The following is an 18,269-nucleotide window of genomic DNA, read 5'->3' on the forward strand; positions in this document are numbered from 1 at the left end:
ATATATAGTCTAATTGTTGCCCGATTTTCTTTGCACGTGTTCATAATAGAACCTTTAAATTTCATGACTTACTTCACTTATATGATCGCTTAGGACAATTGTAATCCTATAATCTGCATAGTGTAAACTTAGGCCGAGATCCACAGTTGTGGACCTCGAAGAGTGCCTAACACCTTCTCTTTGAGGTAACTTGAGCCCTTACTCGATCTTTGGTGACAAACAGAGTTATTTGCAAAATAGGTGCCCTAACGCACATTAAAAATCGTTAGGTGGCGACTCTTCTCTTTTAATAACCATATAAAAGAGTTGTCACATGTCGAAACCCATTTTTGCGAGAAAACGGGACGCGACAAAGCCTCAAATCACATCAAACAACATCAAAATCACGAATCGCATCCCAATTCAAGCCTAATGAAACTAACAAACTTCCAAGTTCTAAAAACCAATGCCGAACCATATCAATCAACTCCGAATGACCTCAAATTTTGTAAACTTGTCCCAAATGACACAACAGACCTATTTTATCTCCCGGAACCAAAATCCGAGCCCGGTATCAACACAGAAATTTTCCTATTATTTTTTCAACTGAGATTTCGATATAGAAGGATCTCTTTATTTCTTCACCGCGGGGCCATACAAATTGAACATTCCAGAAACTTCTAGAGACTGGCGCCCGGGTACGACAATTGAGGTCCTGACATCAAACGAGCGGAATACTTGACCTAGGAAATACCCAAGCCACTACCAATGAATTGCCGATTCATTCTTCAACAGGTACGCGGTCAGAACCCTGGCTCCTCCCACTGCTTGAGAGCTAGTCAACTCTCGGTCAAACTTCTCAACCATCCAAACCTTCAACTTTTCAACTTTCGTCAATTCAAGCCAAAACAAACCTACGGACCTCCAAATCAATATTCGGACATACGCCTGTGTCCAAAATCACCATACGAAGCTATTGGAGCCATCAAAACTCCATTCCGGAATCGTCTACACAAAAGTCAAACTCCGGTCAACTCTTTCAATTTAAGCTTCCAACCTTGAGACTAAGTGTCTCAATTTACTCCAAAACTTTCCCGAAGCCAATCCAACCACCCGGGCAACTTACATAACCACAAATGAACATAGAAGAAGCGATGAATAGAGGGAACGAGACTACAATACACGAAACAACCGGTCGGTTCATTACACAACTCATAATGAAAAAAAAAAACATTGGGTGGGTTGTATTTTTTCCTTTTTGGTTAAATTTTTAGTTTTATAAGTAAGTGTCAAAATATAAAAAAGAGAAGTTTGGGACGACTTAAAAATGTCTCGTTACTTAGGTCAAAGATTATTAACACTAACCCCAAAAAAATCAGTTATACCCAAGAATAAAAACTTGAGCCACTTTTCTTTCGATTAATAACTTAAAATCACTTTTACTTCAAGAACTCATTAATCTTTCTTTCTTTCTTTCTACAGGTGTTTTGTTTCATCTACTTTAAAAAATAAAAATAAAAAAATAAAATAAAATTACACACTGCAAATTTCCAAATTCCAATAGGCAGAGCCCCGAACTCAGTCTCAGCACAGTTTTCCTCTTTTAAATTCCCCGCCACGCTACTACTCACAGAGTTGCAGCGGCAGCTCACTATCTCTGAACTTGGCTTCCTCCTGTTCTTCGAGAAATCAGCAACTCTTCCTTTTCTGTTGCTCCCCGATTCTTGCTTGGCAACATCGAAGTAAAACTTTCTGATAGCTAGGGTTTTTGTTTTAAAGCATTTTAACTATTGATTTCATGTAACTGTCGTTGTAAAAAGATTTTACATTATCGGTGGATTTTAACCTGTGATAGCAGTTTAATTACCTTTTTTACTGTGTTACTAATAATTAATGCTTATCAAAACATTCAACTATAATTAGACTTGGTTGTGTGAATATTAACTCAATTTTCAGTTGTTCCTTTTTCATTGCTGTTGCTGCAGGTTAAGAGATAATCTTCGGTCAAATGGACGATTCTTCAAGGTAACAGAAAGAATGAAGGAAAAATAATATAATGCCTGTTAAGTAGTTTATAACAATTTTTAGTATGTTCTGTTAATTAGAACATATGAAAATAAAAGTTTTTCTAAAACTAATTTCAAGTTGAATTTTATAAATGCATGGTTTCTATGTTTATGATATTTTAGATTTTAGTGTTGCTTTGAAGTTGTAGAAATTTATTGAAGTCTACAATAGATGCAATAAGAATATAATTGGAAAATTTTCTCAGGGAAGAGGAGATCGACACGGTTAAGATCCTGGTTGCTACAGACTGTCACTTAGGCTATATGGAGAAGGATGAAGTACGTAGGCATGATTCATTTCAGGCATTTGAAGAGATATGTTCGATTGCGGAGAAAAAACAGGCAAAAATAATTTCTCTTCTTCATTTGGCTTTTACAAATTTGCTTGTATCTCTTGGTGGAAATAATATGCCATTCCTCAGTTATTTATTCTTATATTTTGTGCCAATTATCTATGATCCATCTAGAAAAAAGGGGGTGAAAACTAAGTATGAGATTTTGTTGGAATCTAGTAAATATTTGAGTTTAATTGACTTTCAGTTTGGCTCCAGGTGGACTTTGTGCTTCTCGGTGGTGATCTATTTCACGAGAATAAGCCTTCCAGGTCAACACTGGTGAAAGCCATTGAGATTCTCCGTCGTTATTGTCTCAATGATCGACCTGTGCAATTCCAAGTTGTTAGTGACCAGACAGTGAACTTTGCTAACATGTAATAACCATTTATCTGAACTTAGCTAACTTGTAATTATTATTCTTCCTCTTATTTTGATGCTTTAGTAGCGTTCCATAAATTCCTCCAATGCCTCTTTCGTCTTTTCTTTGTGTGTTTCCTTTCCTTTTGATAAGTATGAAAAATCCATATATGCTTTCTTCTTCTTCATTTATCTTTTAATGGGAAGGGAAATTTCTGTTCTCCCTTCTGAAAATTGACACCTCATTTGTGGAAATTGAAAATTTTGAAACAATAATCTTATGCTCGGCTCGCTCCCCCTTTTGCATGTTCTATGAGAGGATATCTTTTCCTGCAAAGTTAGTTTATCTGAAAATTTGCTTTACAATTAACTCTTCCCTATAAATTCATTTATATTTACTTCTTTGTTAATATGAATATTTCTGTTATTCTTAATCTTCTGTGGATCTTATTCAGGTTTGGTCATGTAAATTATGAAGATCCTCACTTTAATGTGGGGTTGCCTGTTTTTAGCATTCATGGCAATCATGATGATCCAGCTGGTGTGGTATGGATTCTATGAAAGTTGCTTTGTTATTATTCTATTCATTGACCAGCAAGACTATTTTTGATCATACCGCTGTTGGTCTTCAATGTGATTGTGTTAAAATTAAGTAAGAACCAATTAACTTTGCCAGGAAGATGGCTTGAGCTATTCATCCTCCTTCGCAGGGGAAACAATGTATAGCTGACAAGCAAGATGTTAAATTTGTGCAAAAATGAATAAGAATATATAAAACAACAAGAGGCAATAACTACAGAAAAGGAATTTGTTTATCCTTGTCTAATAGTTTCTATCTTTTCGTTTGTCTAAGGTGGACAATATCTATGAGCATCAGCTGATTCTAATGCAGGAAATGGATTTGTTGAATTGTTACTATGGGAAGACCTTAGGTTCTTGAAAGCTACTTGTTAGTAGCTTATGTAGAATAAAGAGATACTTCATTTTGAATGGCTAACCCTTTTCTTTTCAGTCTAATTTTCATTTGGGTGCTTCAGATTTTACATGTTTTCTTCCATAGAGCAATTTGGGTTTTGACCCCTGGAGGTGGTTTTGTCCTGGCTATGACACCACCTCTCACACTGATTCTACATGTATTTTTTTCTAATTCTTAATTGAATGTGTCATTAAGAAAATTGTGAAGTGTTAAAAGAAAAGCTCTAATTGGATTTGGAGAAATGATAATAGGTGCATGGAGAAGTGTCAAAGTGGTGACTTTGTGTTATATAATATTTACTGAAGTTTTTTAAAACGAAATTGAACTATGTTTTGGGATGGAGTAAAACATGAAGGTGGGCATTCAATTTTGCATGGAAGGTTCAGAATAGATTATTTGGAGATTGGACCTGTCTGCATCTTTGTGTTGATGAACTTAAACAACTCTTAATTTGCTGCTTTCAAGATAAAGCTAATGTTAGGCTGATGCCAACATTATTTATTGGACTAGCATCTCAAAATTATTCTTATGAATCAATGAGCCAGAATACTTTATTGAAAATGTTGAGTTACCATCTTCTTTCTTACATGCTGATCTGGAGTTAATGTTGTCCACTTATGTTACAGGATAACCTATCTGCCGTTGATATCCTTTCCGCATGCAATCTTGTTAACTATTTTGGTAAAATGGATCTTGGTGGTTCTGGTGTTGGGCAGATTGCTCTCTACCCTATCCTTATCAGGAAGGTCTGCTTGTGGATATCTTTAATAAGTGGCTGACGAATTTGAAGAGTGATTTTATTTCTAACTGCATGCATTGCAGGGTTCAACATCAGTAGCTCTTTATGGTCTAGGGAATATCAGGGACGAACGCTTGAATAGAATGTTTCAGGTATTGTTTCTAGTTCCTTTTTCAGATCTGTCTGGCTGCTTGACAAAAACAGATTCTAATTGTGTTCCTTTTGGTACTTGAAGACACCACATGCTGTGCAATGGATGCGACCTGAGGCTCAGGAAAGGTGTCAAGTCTCGGACTGGTTCAACATTTTGGTACTTCACCAAAACAGGTTGGTTAAGATACTGCCAGATGATAATAACTGAAAATCTCCTCTCTTAACATGTTTAAGATCTGCGCTAAGTTTTAGTAGAACAATTGAAAATTTAGTTTGAGTAATAATGTTGCTCTCGTTTCTTGCCACATTTTCCAGAGTAAAGACAAATCCGAAAAATGCAATAAATGAGCATTTCCTGCCTCGCTTTCTTGATTTTATTGTGTGGGGTCATGAACATGAATGTTTAGTGGACCCTCAGGTACTACTAATTCTGAAGCTTCTTGGTTTCTGTCCTCGCCTTTTAAATTACTTCCCTTCATGTGAAGTAGGTTCAGTTGAAGCTTATCTTTTTACAGGAGGTCCCAGGTATGGGTTTTCACATTACTCAGCCAGGTTCTTCTGTTGCAACATCACTGATTGAGGGTGAATCAAAACAAAAACATGTACTCCTCTTAGAGATTAAGGTCGTGCTTTATGAATTCCATCTTTAAATCTTCTTTATTTTGTTGGTCATGCTTTTATATTTGAGTAATAGTTTCTACTTTACATAGGGAAATCAATATCGCCCAACAAAGATACCTCTGAACTCAGTGCGGCCTTTTGAATATACTGAGGTAGCTTCTTTTATCCACCACAACCTCTATACTGAGGTAGCTTGTTTTCGTAACTACGTCCCTACACAAAGGATTTATTTTAAATTTATTTTCAAATGGTGCATGGTACAGGTAGTGCTGAAGGATGAACCTGATATTGATCCTAATGATCATAGCTCGATTCTTGAACATTTGGATAGCGTAGTATGTCTATTCTCCATCTTTCAATCCTTTGTGTTTGTTCAGGATATCATATGATAAACCTTTTGTACATTTGTTAATTTCTGTTGCTTTAGTTGAGAAGTTTATGACTGTGATTGCTTTTGAACGACTTCTAATTGTGATAGGTCAGGAAGTTGATAGAAAGATCTAATCAAAAGGCTAATACTGAATCTGTTGTAAAGCTCCCCTTAGTTCGAGTAAAGGTGGTTTTATTATGCATCGTGTTTCACTTTGTATTCATTGCCCTTCTCCCTTTTTAATTGTAGTGCCAAAATTGATGTTCCTTTTTGGATGACCGATCTGACAGGTAGACTACTCTGGGTTTATGACTATAAATCCTCAAAGGTTTGGACAAAAATATGTGGGGAAGGTACTTCTTATACTAACTGCTAGATCAGGGTTCTATTTAATCCTTTTTTTTTGCAGTCCTGGCCTCTCTCTCTAGCGAGATGCATACAACACTGGTCATGACTTTTTCAAATTTATAGGTTGCCAATCCGCAGGATATTCTCATTTTCTCAAAATCATCAAAGAAGGCCGGCAAGGAAGGTAATTTACGGTTTTCTTGGAATGAAGAATCTTCTTATATTTCTTCGCCATGCAAGTCTAGGCCACCAGGCTGGCCCTTTCCATGGCTTTTCATCGATTACTGGATTTTGTGTTTCACAATTTACTGGTTTAGTGCTGCCAAAGTGACCGTCCGATCACTCTGTAGGCAATGACAGTCTGATTCTTGCTCATAAGTCCTAACTTGACCTAATCTAATTCATTTATCTCATGAAGACTCTGCACTTCTTGGGTTTGATACTCTATAGAGATTGAATCTCAAGCTATCCATCTTAGACTGTCATAAGATAGTCTCCAATTTATCATGAAGGAAACTTATACCATCTATATACTGTTGCATCATATAATGTCCCACTTGGGTATATAAGGGCATCTTATGAGGTTTAAAAGGTCTTGGACCACTCCATCCATTGCATTAGTTTTTTGGGTGGGATGTTGATATTCTTCATGCATACAACCAAACAGATTATATGGGCCGTTATAAGCTTCTACATTCAAATTTCCCCCCTAAGTTTTCAGAGAACAAACGGTATCTTGTGACCTGAATGTTTCCCGTCGCTTAATATAACAATAGACACTTTCAACTTTCATATCAGTGTTTATTCCAAGTTGAACTGAAACATTCATTTTATCCAGACCGAGTGTTACAGTTCCTCTAGAAGATTGGTATAGAAGAATATCTTATCGTTGCTCCAGATATTTTCACCATTCTGGCTTTTTAATTTTTTTTACCATCTCCAATGCAGATACGTACTTATAATGCTAAAAGATAATTCATCCATGATCCATCATTTTGGATACCTTGATTCTCCTTATATCCTAGCTTCTCTTGATTTTTATTTTCTATTTTTAATGATATTGTAATATACACAATTTTTTATCATCTCACATTTATTAATATTTGTTTATTTCTTGTAGCTAAATTTGATGATTCTGAGCGGCTTCGCCCTGAAGAATTGAATCAGCAAAACATTGAAGCTTTAGTTGCTGAGAGCAATTTGGTGGGTATCAAGTCAAGTTTGAAAGCTTTTCTCATTCTGATGTCCCCGATCACCTGTTAAATAGTTCAATGTTTGAGTTTTCATTACTATATATCCAAAACAGTAGCATATAATGTTTTAATTTTTCGAGTTCAAGAGTTTTCTTTGGTTCCTCTATGCTGTGGGAAAACTAAGTTTCGTAAACGTGAAAGAGAACGTACTCTTGGCAGCACACTTAAGTTTCAGTAGGACATCTTTATAGATTATCCTGGACCTTTTCTTTCTTTGACCACCCTCTTTTACCCTCTCTCTTCACCCTCTTCTAGTCTACTAAATGGGGTTTTCCTTGTTTACCACATAATATATCCAACTAGCGGTTAAAGAACAGGCATGTATCTAACAGTAAAACATTTTGACTCTTGCAATTAGTGTATAATCAGAAGATTTGACAAGAGCAAGCACAAGTGGAATGCATCTTGATGCTGAAAACAGTACATCAAAGTCCTCATTTGTTTTTCAATATTTTGGAGCTATCTAATAATGATTTTATGCTACAGAAAATGGAGGTACTTCCAGTCAGCGATCTGGATGTTGCGCTGCACAATTTTGTTAACAAGGACGACAAAATGGCTTTTTATTCTTGTGTACAATACAACCTTGAGGAAACTCGAGTATGTCATTTTGTTATGCGGTAGTCACTGTAATTAGGGATGTTGCTATATTCCATTTTTTTTCAACTCCTACATATATGTTACTTTAATTGTGCGGTACTAAGTTTGAAATATTTCTTAACAGAATAAAATAGCTCGTGATTCAGATGCAGTGAAATTCGAAGAAGATGATATAATTTTAAAAGTTGGAGAATGCTTAGAGGTAAGAATTTTATATCTTTCACCTTGAGACCACCTCTGATGAGGTATATGCTATTTTTGTAGTGGTGGGGAATGATAATTTGGACTCTGTTAAGTAGTCCATGCATCAAGATTCCCCTTAAAGAGGAGCTTGTACCTTCTCTATTCTCTTCCCTTTTTACTTTGGTTCACAGTTTCAAATGGGGAAAGATAGGTTGGGCACTCATTCCATATCTCACAAAGGGGAGATATGCAGCTAAACAATAGAAAAAATATATTTCACCTGCAGCAATTGGCTTTCATTCTCATGGTAACTGATATGAATTATGGTCCCAAACAGTCATTGAGATATGTGATTCTTGAATCTGTTCAAGTGGGGAGTAAGTGAACTTGATGCAAGAATTTCATGGGTTTATTTGTTTGCAGAAGTTTTAAGCGCACAGAAATAATTCCCAGCTAATAGCTTCTGAAAGACAGGTTAAAAAAGGAGGAGGCTTCCACCAAATAAGAAGAGATGCATGAGGAACTAACAATTTTCTGATGATTGCTTAATTCCTGATCTATGAAAAACAGACAGGGTGCCACGTTTTATGTGGTGCTTTTATATTATCCATGGATCACGTGCAAACGTGTCAGTTCAAAGTGCAAATGTTGGAGCAGCTCAACATGTTGGGGCTCTCTTGCAGTTCTTTTCTTGCTCTGTTTTGTCCTTTCATGTTGCTTTCCAGTTCTTTTAGGGTGGGTGAGGTGGTGATTTTGTTCCATCGAAGCAAGTAGGTTGGACAATCACTGAGAGAAGGAAGCGGAGAACTCAAATAGCAGCAAAGAACCACAAATGCCTTTTATATGCTTGGGCATGTGATAGTGTTAATCGACTTTGTTGTCTGCAAAGAGAAGCTTAAGCCAAAGAACGAAAAGAGAACAGTTGGAAAGTTTGATTCTTAATTATTCAATTCTGTGCTGCTGTCCAGGTTAACACAGAGTTAAAGTCTTAAAGATGACCTTCAAGTCTGGCCCATAAGGTCCATTCCCAATTGTTTGCCATACAATTCAGATGACATAAACAATTTTCATGTGCTTGTGTCACTTGTTCAGTCGGCTCAAACGGAGGCAATTACACATATTGCTAGTTCAAATTTAGCCAAAGATGGAAAGCAGCAGTCTTGGAATGTTGACTAGAGCTGTTCTTTTTTGCTTGGAATTAGATGGGCTTGAAGTTCTTCCGCACATTCTATGATTGTGAATTCACTAACTGCATAAAATTGCTTATTCAGATGTATTTTTCTTGATTGTTCTTATAATTATGTGTGCTTGTAAATTTCACAATGTCATTACTGTTATGTGATGTTCTGAAGTCTTATATCAAATGTGGCTTTTGTAGGAACGTGTCAAACAAAGAGCTACACAGAATAAAGATGATCAACCTTTCTCCTTTAATGGACAGTCCTTGGAGGTATTCCTTGTGATTTTTTCGTGAGGATGATCTTATAGCGTTAATGTCCATTATTATATTTGTCTAAAGCATGTATAATCTAAGGGCATCTGATCCATAATGATTAGGACACACGTTCTCAGGATATCAGAGGCAAAAGTACTGCAGTAGGATCAGCAGTTTCATTCAGTGATGATGAGGACACCACTATGCTCTCCGCCTCAAAGTCTACTGCCGGTAAAGGAAGAAAGGAGTCATCTCAATCTTTTAGATCCTCTCGTGATGCTTCTGAAGTTAGCAAGACCTCTTCAAGGGGAAGGGGCAGAGGCAGAGGCAGAGGAAGGGCTTCCAATAGCTTGAAGCAGACAACTCTTGACGCATCTTTGGGATTCCGTCATTCACAGAGGTTTGTCCTGGATTCCTAATAGTGATGCTCCAACGTTGCGTATTTTTGCCCTGTTTCTAGTCTTCTTTACAAAGTCCCAGTTTTGCCATAGTTTATTTTTATGCAGAAACTTTTGCTTCGAGTTGTGCTTGTTTCTTGCTTTCTTTGGCATCGAAGGGTTTTATATGTGGCTTGTTGCTGTTGTAAGAATTGAGCATCAAGGGAAGTTTCATTATGTTTCTGAACTCCAAGCTACATTTAGCTTGCTAAGAATATAAAGCAGGATTGAACCAGAATACAATCGCCTTGAGCAAATATAGGAGGCATGTGTCATTGGTCACACAAAAGCTTCTTGGTGAGACAACAAAGAATACCCAACATAAGATGCTTCACGCTCTTTTTGTTGCAGTAGCAGATAAAAGTCTCTGCTGCTTTTCTTAAATAATAAGCAAATAGATAACAATATTTTTGCTTTGATCAGTGCAAAATATGCAATTATCGCTACTACTTACAAACATTGATGTTTTGCTGTTTGTTTTGGCTTTTTATTTCCTATATAAACTTAAACTTTCATCAAATTATTACGATATATAGATAGCAGTTTTGATTTTTCAATTTCATATTCTTTAAACTTCTTATTCCTTTGAAGTTTGATTTGCTAGTTTTATTTCTTATAATTTAATTGTTATGGAGTATTAACACTCCCTAAAAGAAAGAGGAATTATTTGTTGATCATGGAAGGACAACAAGAGAGAGGAGGAACTAAATATTCTACACCAGTGAACTCATTTGTGTGCGTATATATTCTGCGTTGCAACAAGTGAATCTATGCGTATTTCCGTGATAGCATTAATTTTGTGGAAAAATATCATAGCACAACTTAAATTTTGTCTTGAAATGGCCATGACTCCAAAGCAATTAATATTTGAAGTCAGATAGGAAAAGAAAATTTTGGGACAGAGGTAACATTAAATTATATATTAGGTAAGAATGCACTAAATTAAAATGGTGAGTCGATGATACGTTTATTGAAATCATTTTTGTTTTATGCAACCAATATAAAAAGAGGTGAAAAGGGGTATAAATAGGACTAAGATGCCCAACTTTTCTAAAAACAGAAGAATTAAGTTGTTAAGAATGATAAACAAGTGAGAAGTTAGTTGAAATCACTTTTCATTGATTGTTCGCATTATAAAAAGGAAAGAGAGCGGGCTAAAATATAACACAAATCAACAAGGCGCCCAACTATTTTAAAGACGGATTAAGTCGTCACCTCTTTTAAATGTTTGCATAACACAAAGGATCTTCATATGAAAAAAGAAGCATTATCTTCAACATTTTGTAGTGTCAGCTTTTGCGAATAAAACTTTACCAGTCAAAATAGTTGATAGCTGTTTGCTTCTCCTTCAGAATTTTGCTATAAATTTAGTTAATATAAGCATTATTTGTAATTACTCCATGCCATTAAAGTCCTTTACATAAACTTTGTTGCTGCAGATCTGCATCGATTGCTGCATCTGCATCAGTGCGAAGTATTGCTGAAGATGATGAGAATGTGGAATCTCCTTCAAGTGATGAGGATGTTAAACAGGACACAAATGCTATTGACGAAAGCTCAGTAGGTTCTGTCTTCCTTATTGAATACATTTCTTGCCCCAAGCACTTCTCCTCGCTGGTTTAGAAAGCTGTCTTAGGAAAGGTAAAAAAGAGTATTGGAAAGAAGGCATATACCTTGCACTCAAATTAATTGCAGTCTTCTATGAGCATTACATTGTATTATATACAATTAATGCCAACCTTCCTCACACTGCCTAAGGATAGAAAGCAAAAGATTGGAAGTGTTAAAAAAGGCAATTAAACCTTTGCACGAGTGATACTAAGTAAATTCTAGCTCCTCTTCATTGCCTGAGAATTGCAGTTAGAAAATACAAATGTGAATAAAGAACTTAAACTCAAGTAACAAGGAAGACAGTGGATGCCTATTCTATTTACTGATAATTTGTGGAGACTTTGACTCGCCCTTCAGTCCACGTTTGCCCACTTAACTGCACTGCTAATCAGCCCCATTAACGTGGTACACTCACTTTTGCATTGAGAGTAAGGAATCGGGAGATCCAGTTGCTTTGAACTACTGAACAATGTATTACTGGCCAGTGTAGTAACATTAAACGTAACCGCTTCAGTTTGAATCTGTTTTCCCTTGTGGAGTTGTATTTTGGATAGTGTGCATGAGAATTCCAAAGACTGGATGGTGAAAAGTATTTCCTAAATATCAGTTTTCTGTCTCACTTACTCCTGCTGTATGTTACGCAATAGTGCCTTTATATGCGGTCTCCCATTGCTAGGGCGATGACAAGACAGTCCAGGGCAAAGGGCGCAAAAGGGCTGCTCCAAGGGGAAGGGGGAGAGGTTCAACAACAGCGGCTAAAAGGGGAAGAAAATCAGATAGCACCCCGTCTTCACTTCAAAGGATGCTCATGGATGTAGATGAAGAAGATGATGATGATGATGACATGGCAAAGAAAGAAAATAGACCTCGACCTCGGGTAAGTGATATCAGAAATTTAGTATTTGGATTGGATCATATAGCTGTTTTAAGGCAATGTTTATACTATTTAGACACAAAATTTGAAAATTATTATATTTCTTCACAGAGGCGGATCTAGAAATTTTATAACATGGGTGCACTACTAAAAAAAAGTATTAAGTGAGAATTGATCCTTTTGTTTTGGGGTAAATTATTAACCAAGTGCGTCATTCAATCTTTATAGAGCATGGGTGCCAATACATAATATTAGACTAATTCTAGAAAATACATACATGAAAAATCTAGTTTGACGGACGGACCATGGGTTCACGTGCCCCTTAATTAAAGCTACAGATCCGCCCCTGTTTCTTCATCATAAGATATTATCCTGTTTAAGTTGTTGCTCCTTCTTGAGTGTGCTTATAATTTTGCTGCTTCTTTTATAGTTGTCTTTATATTTATCCAAGTGAGAAACTCGATCAAGAATACCCTTCTGCAATCTGGTATAGGGCTTTAGTTTATATCTCATCATTAGGCATGATCACCTGAATACTTTCAGTCACTTCAAATGAAATGTCTAATTAGATTTCAGGGGCTCTTTTCTGAAGAAATGAAATCTAAATTGTGTTATTGGAGAACTGTTGGGAGAACAAAGTAAATTAAGATTTATGAACTCTTGCAGCTTTCTTCCTTTTGAGGTACAGGAGAAATGGGGACTGAACTTAAATATTGTAGTCAGCCCCATGTAGGTATTGATAAATATTCAAGAATTCTGATATTGAGGAAAGGTGCAAAGTAATTAAAGAAATTGCTCATGACAAAGAATAAGATGCATGCTCTGGTTATTCTTGTAGACTGTTACCTCTGTATTACTGAGCATTGAAAACGTGATGCATTTTGCCTCACCTTATAAAGCAAAGTTTGCTTTTCTAGGTCGAACATGGCGTGCATAACTAATGTTCTTTGCAGGTAACAAGGAATTATGGTGCTTTAAGGAGGTGACTGTAGCTGGAACATCTGATACCATTTGTTCCATTCTGGGATGTTGATTATGTGGACTGAATTTGCATAGCGAGGTGTAAATATACACTAGTGAGTTGCAGATGTATTTTCGGTTTTTCAGCGGCTTTGTATTGCCATGGTTGATAGGTTAGGAGTAGTTGTTTGTTTACAGGTACAGTTGGCTTCAAAATCTAATCCAATTTTGGATCTGCATTTGCTCTAATGACCTAGGCGACATGGTTATGTTTCTTCCGGTGAGGTTTATCAAGTGTCTTGCATGTCAAGATAAAAAACAAAACAGCAGAAGTTGCTTTCCTTTTTTTCTTTATCCACACACTGACTGAAGACAGATCTTATATGAGCTATGTCAATTTTGATCGGCTTCTTCTGGATTACCCTTTTTATGGAATTTATCGAGTCAGCAATCTTTTTGGTACCCAAACTGCACTTCCACTATTCTTTACAGTTGAGAATTAATTCACTTGGCTTTGATTAACCACAAAAAAGAAAAAGTAATTTGGTGTTGAACTTTACCAAGTTAATGGTCTTGAAACTCTGAGAGCTAAGAACTTGTAGTCTTATAGTGAGTTATTTGTGAAATAAATAGGTAATTTCTGGATTTTTAGTTTTGACAGATAGGGGCGTGAGGAGGGCGAAGTGCAGCAATAGCCACTTTTAAGCGCGCTATTTTGTATTCATAATTTACAATGTATTTAAAGATTAATTAATTCACCCAAATTTCAGGACTAAGTATCCTGAATTTGGAAATTTAGGACTTAGTGTCCTGAATTTTTGAGCTGCTAACTTGAAATTAAGGACCATGTGTTTTTTAAAATTTAGTACATGGACATAATTTTCGAACTTTAGGACACGATGTCCTGAAGTTTGAATTTTGAGCTTTGAACTCTAGGATGTTGTATCTTGAAGTTCGAGCGAAATTGGGTGATCTCTAAATATATTGTAAACTGTGAATATATTTTAAACAACATACTTAAAAGTGGTTACCTGATGTCATTTCCACGCGAGGGGAGGAGATATTTGGTGGGCTTCTCTGGTGATGAATGAGGGGCGGAGTTTTAATATGATGAAGAGATTTTTACCTAGCTATACTATATTAGAAACTTATTTACCAATATTCTCTATGTTTTGTAGTTTTTAATAAATACTAGGCTTTTCTTACAAATTATGTAGGTTTCTCCTTAAAAGGCTCTCATCTCATTATTAGTGTTTTAATTAAGGGATTCAATTATATTCTTTCCTTTTTTCTCTTTCCTCTTCTCTCTTTTTTTTTTTAACATCAAATCCCTTAATCTATACCCAGAATCTCCATCTTCTCTCTTCCCACCATTGGCGACAGCTTTATATTATTAAATCATCAATTGCATCGTTCTTTTGTTGGGAGACCGGACAACACTGAAAATGAAAAAAATATTCAAGGATTCTATGATAACTGTATCATAATTGCATTTGAATTGTATCAGATATATCAATGCGTAAAATATAATTGTATCATACTTGTATCACAATTGTATCTAACTTGTAGATGGGACATTAATATCCAAAATAATACATGACACAGTACTAATAAATTAATATATAATTATCATATATTTGTGATATAAACTGTGAAATTCTTCATGAACTCACAACTACTCATTATTCAGATACAAATTTGATACAATCCCGAAAGTATTCTTACACAATTCTACTACAATTATGATACAACTTAAAATCGATTCTAAACTTAAACTAATACAATATCATAATATATTTGTATTTGTTATAAAATAATAAAAGAAGAAGAAGAGTATTGCAGAGCAAAGTAGAGAGAGAAAATTCTTATTGATATGGGATGATTTATATCGGAATAGAACCCTCTATTTATAGGGAGAGAGTGACTTAGCCACCAAGTAATAAACCCTAGAATCTCTCTAAATATAGACATTCACCATAAATAGAATTCTATTTATAACACTCCCCCTTGAATGTCTATTCAACAGATAATGTTCCTCGTTAAAACTTTAACTAAAATAAAATCCAGTGGGAAAAAAATTCTAGTGAAGGAAAAAGAGTACACATATCTAATAATACGCCTTTTGGTTGCCTTGTTAAAAACCTTGCAAGGAAAACCCAGTGGGACAAAACCTTGTAAGGGAAAAAGAGTACAACGCGTATTAACTCCCCCTGATGAGAGAATCAATTCACATCCTTGAGCTTTCGCATTCCAATCTTGTGCACTAGCTTCTTGAAGGTTGATGTCGACAGAGATTTGGTGAATAAATCAACCATATCAACTCTAATGAATATGTTGCACCTTGAAAATTCTCGCTATCACATTATCATGCTTATAGTTATAGCAAGATACATATGTGCGCAAATAGCACTTAGGATATGGTACTTCAAGACCAAGAATTGTATATGCTTCAAGCGATTTAAATCCTTCAAGGATTGTCATATAAGTTAAGTCATATAATAAACTTTAATTAGATGCATATCAAGTTTTCATGTCATGCTAGACAAATAAGATATCGAAAACTGATTGCATATATCATTGACTTTATACTTTCAAGTATTTGAACAACATAGACAAAATTACATGTCTTTCATATGAAACCAATTCTATTCGAATTGTGTCTCTTCCATTTGGCCAATATTTTTGTGTCTGTACGCGACAGACTTAAGATCCTCATCTATATTTAGCGCTATCATAGATGTCGTCGACGAACATTTTATATCGATTCCAACATTTTTTCATAAAGACATAACATAGAGATCTCTTCATTCATATATTCAGGTACCTGAATCTCTCATGAGATTTTATGAAGTGTTATGTCATGTGATCTTCTAGATCACTTACCTCCTTATTATGATCACTTTGATCATTTCCTCATCTTCTTTATCAAGAAGTTTTATTTGAAACCAATTAGTATAGATCACTTGCCTCCTTATTATGATCACTTTGATCATTTTCTCATCTTCTTTATCAAGAAGTTTTATTTGAAACCAATTAGTATATACGCTTTAAGCGTACCATAGACTTTGTCCTTCTAGGACTTAATAGGAGCATTTGCAATGAGAATATAGTTACTTTCTTTGGACCAGCAAATGCGTCTGGCATGCTTTGCAATATATTGCAAATGAATTATCCTTTTATGAACTTCAAGTTCATATTATTTTATTCGAGGATCTAGATATACACATGATAATTCATTCCACATAACTTTTTCTCAACTGTTTATCATGTCTCCCCCTCATGCTAGAAAAACTAACTTGTTTCCTCAACTTTGAGAACCCATCTTTGTGCGTTGTGGTGTTATACACTGCACATCAATAATAATAAGATGGAATTATTTGGTTCCTGACCCTGAACCATTTGTGAGGGGAGAATGTAACATACTTTCGTATATAACCTATATCAAACTGATAAAGATAACTTTCCTCTCATAAGCAATAGTTTAGCTATTAAGTGGACACACTCAATAAATTATTTTGCTAAACCAGTTGTGATGTAAACCAACTTATCAAGATAAACTATCTTGAATAGAAAATCTGAAAATTATGCTCTAAATTAAATTATTGAGCAAGTTACCTCGCAAAACACCATGTTGCGGGTTAATAATAATTGCACATGTAACCATCTCATAAATACATCTTATGTGGTATACATGGCAGGTGAATGAGCTCATATTCATCTTTGATATTTCCAGAATTCATGGGATTCAATCCCAACTTTAGTTGGTCAATTAATTAATGAGAATAAGCAATATAAGAGAATTCGTAAAGAACTTTCTAGTTCTTTAATATTTACCCATGTGAATTCTCTATTATTTTTGCACATCATACTTAAATTGATATGGCTAAACCAGCTATGCCAACTGGATATCAATAAACTCCAAATTTATAATGATATGGGTTTATATCAATAAAGTTCTACTTTATTGTGGCACTTTTATTTGTGTAGTACAAACTGGAGAATAAAACGGGTAACTTTTCACATAAATATTATCCCGCTACAAGTTGTAGTAATAGAAGATATTAAATCTTCCTTTATTTATAGTCTCAATATAACCAACCGCTTTCGCGAATACTTTAGAAACTGAATAATTTTCTTTGAGACTTACTACAACACAAACCTTATTGGTAATCAAGTGTGTTTCTCCAAAATAGTATAATTGGCGCTTCCAGAGCTCTCAATTAATTTTGTACTACCACATATTCATCAACATTCATATGGTCATATATCTCTTTCAAGGAGAAAATTATACCATCATATTCATTGTCAAAATTATATGCAAGATATGTTTCTTGCATTATTGTTGCCCTTTAATAATCACATTGCCAAAATATTTTGGCGTACAATAGGTACGTGACCAATGACCATTCATGCCATAATAATGATATTATTTTCTTATATCATCTCAAACCTCCTTCTAGAGATGAGTGTGGTATATTCGCTACCACTAGCACGTTCATATTCTTTGAAGAATGAATATATATTCATAAATCAGATTTTGTCACATTCACATCATGAATGGACTATAATCATCTATATGTGCTTTATAAAATCTCATGTCAAATCAATGACAAATATTACTTTCACAAAGTGAAAGATTATTTTGAGAATCATTATTATTCTCATTATCACAATGATGACAATTATAATTTCGTCTATGGCCACGTCCACATCCATTGATACCTTCACGGTAATAATTTTGTCTTCTTTCAGATTTATCACATATTGCTATCACATTCTCTTAAGGGAATGAGAATGGAGCAAATTCAAAGGGACGGGTTTTAATTCTTTGCCTACGATCATACATGAATTTGATCATGGCAAGGCATAGAAATTTTACCACGTTAGGTGGTTATAATTTCTTTCAAACTCTATTAGAGTTATAATCAAAATTTATTTTCTTTGCTTGTATTTAAAATCAAATTATAGAATA

At 35.1% G+C, this 18,269-nt stretch overlaps 1 protein-coding gene across 4 annotated transcripts; it reads left to right on the plus strand.

Annotated features, from left to right (window-relative positions):
• The first annotated feature begins 1,436 nt into the window (after window positions 1–1,436).
• Window positions 1,437–13,732, plus strand: LOC107790515 (double-strand break repair protein MRE11). Of its 4 annotated transcripts, none has more exons than XR_012695334.1 (23): window positions 1,437–1,721; window positions 1,965–2,004; window positions 2,252–2,387; window positions 2,597–2,754; window positions 3,193–3,283; window positions 4,340–4,459; window positions 4,536–4,604; window positions 4,688–4,779; window positions 4,921–5,023; window positions 5,121–5,228; window positions 5,316–5,378; window positions 5,490–5,561; window positions 5,705–5,782; window positions 5,887–5,949; window positions 6,068–6,128; window positions 7,065–7,147; window positions 7,684–7,797; window positions 7,922–7,999; window positions 9,359–9,430; window positions 9,538–9,815; window positions 11,292–11,493; window positions 12,140–12,340; window positions 13,291–13,543. XR_012695334.1 is itself a non-coding variant. In XM_016612445.2 (23 exons), the coding sequence occupies exons 2-23, from the start codon at window positions 1,988–1,990 to the stop codon at window positions 13,321–13,323; spliced, it is 2,211 nt and encodes a 736-aa protein (XP_016467931.1). In that variant the 5' UTR covers window positions 1,437–1,721; window positions 1,965–1,987; the 3' UTR covers window positions 13,324–13,732. The 4 variants fall into 4 exon arrangements, 3 of the variants coding, with proteins under 3 accessions (XP_016467931.1, XP_016467932.1, XP_075078607.1); XM_016612445.2 differs by having other exon boundaries at window positions 11,292–11,412; window positions 13,291–13,732; XM_016612446.2 differs by having other exon boundaries at window positions 9,553–9,815; window positions 11,292–11,412; window positions 13,291–13,732.
• The last annotated feature ends 4,537 nt before the right edge of the window (window positions 13,733–18,269 follow it).

This window comes from Nicotiana tabacum, chromosome 10 (genome assembly GCF_000715075.1).
Source record: "Nicotiana tabacum cultivar K326 chromosome 10, ASM71507v2, whole genome shotgun sequence".
NCBI lineage: Eukaryota > Viridiplantae > Streptophyta > Magnoliopsida > Solanales > Solanaceae > Nicotiana > Nicotiana tabacum.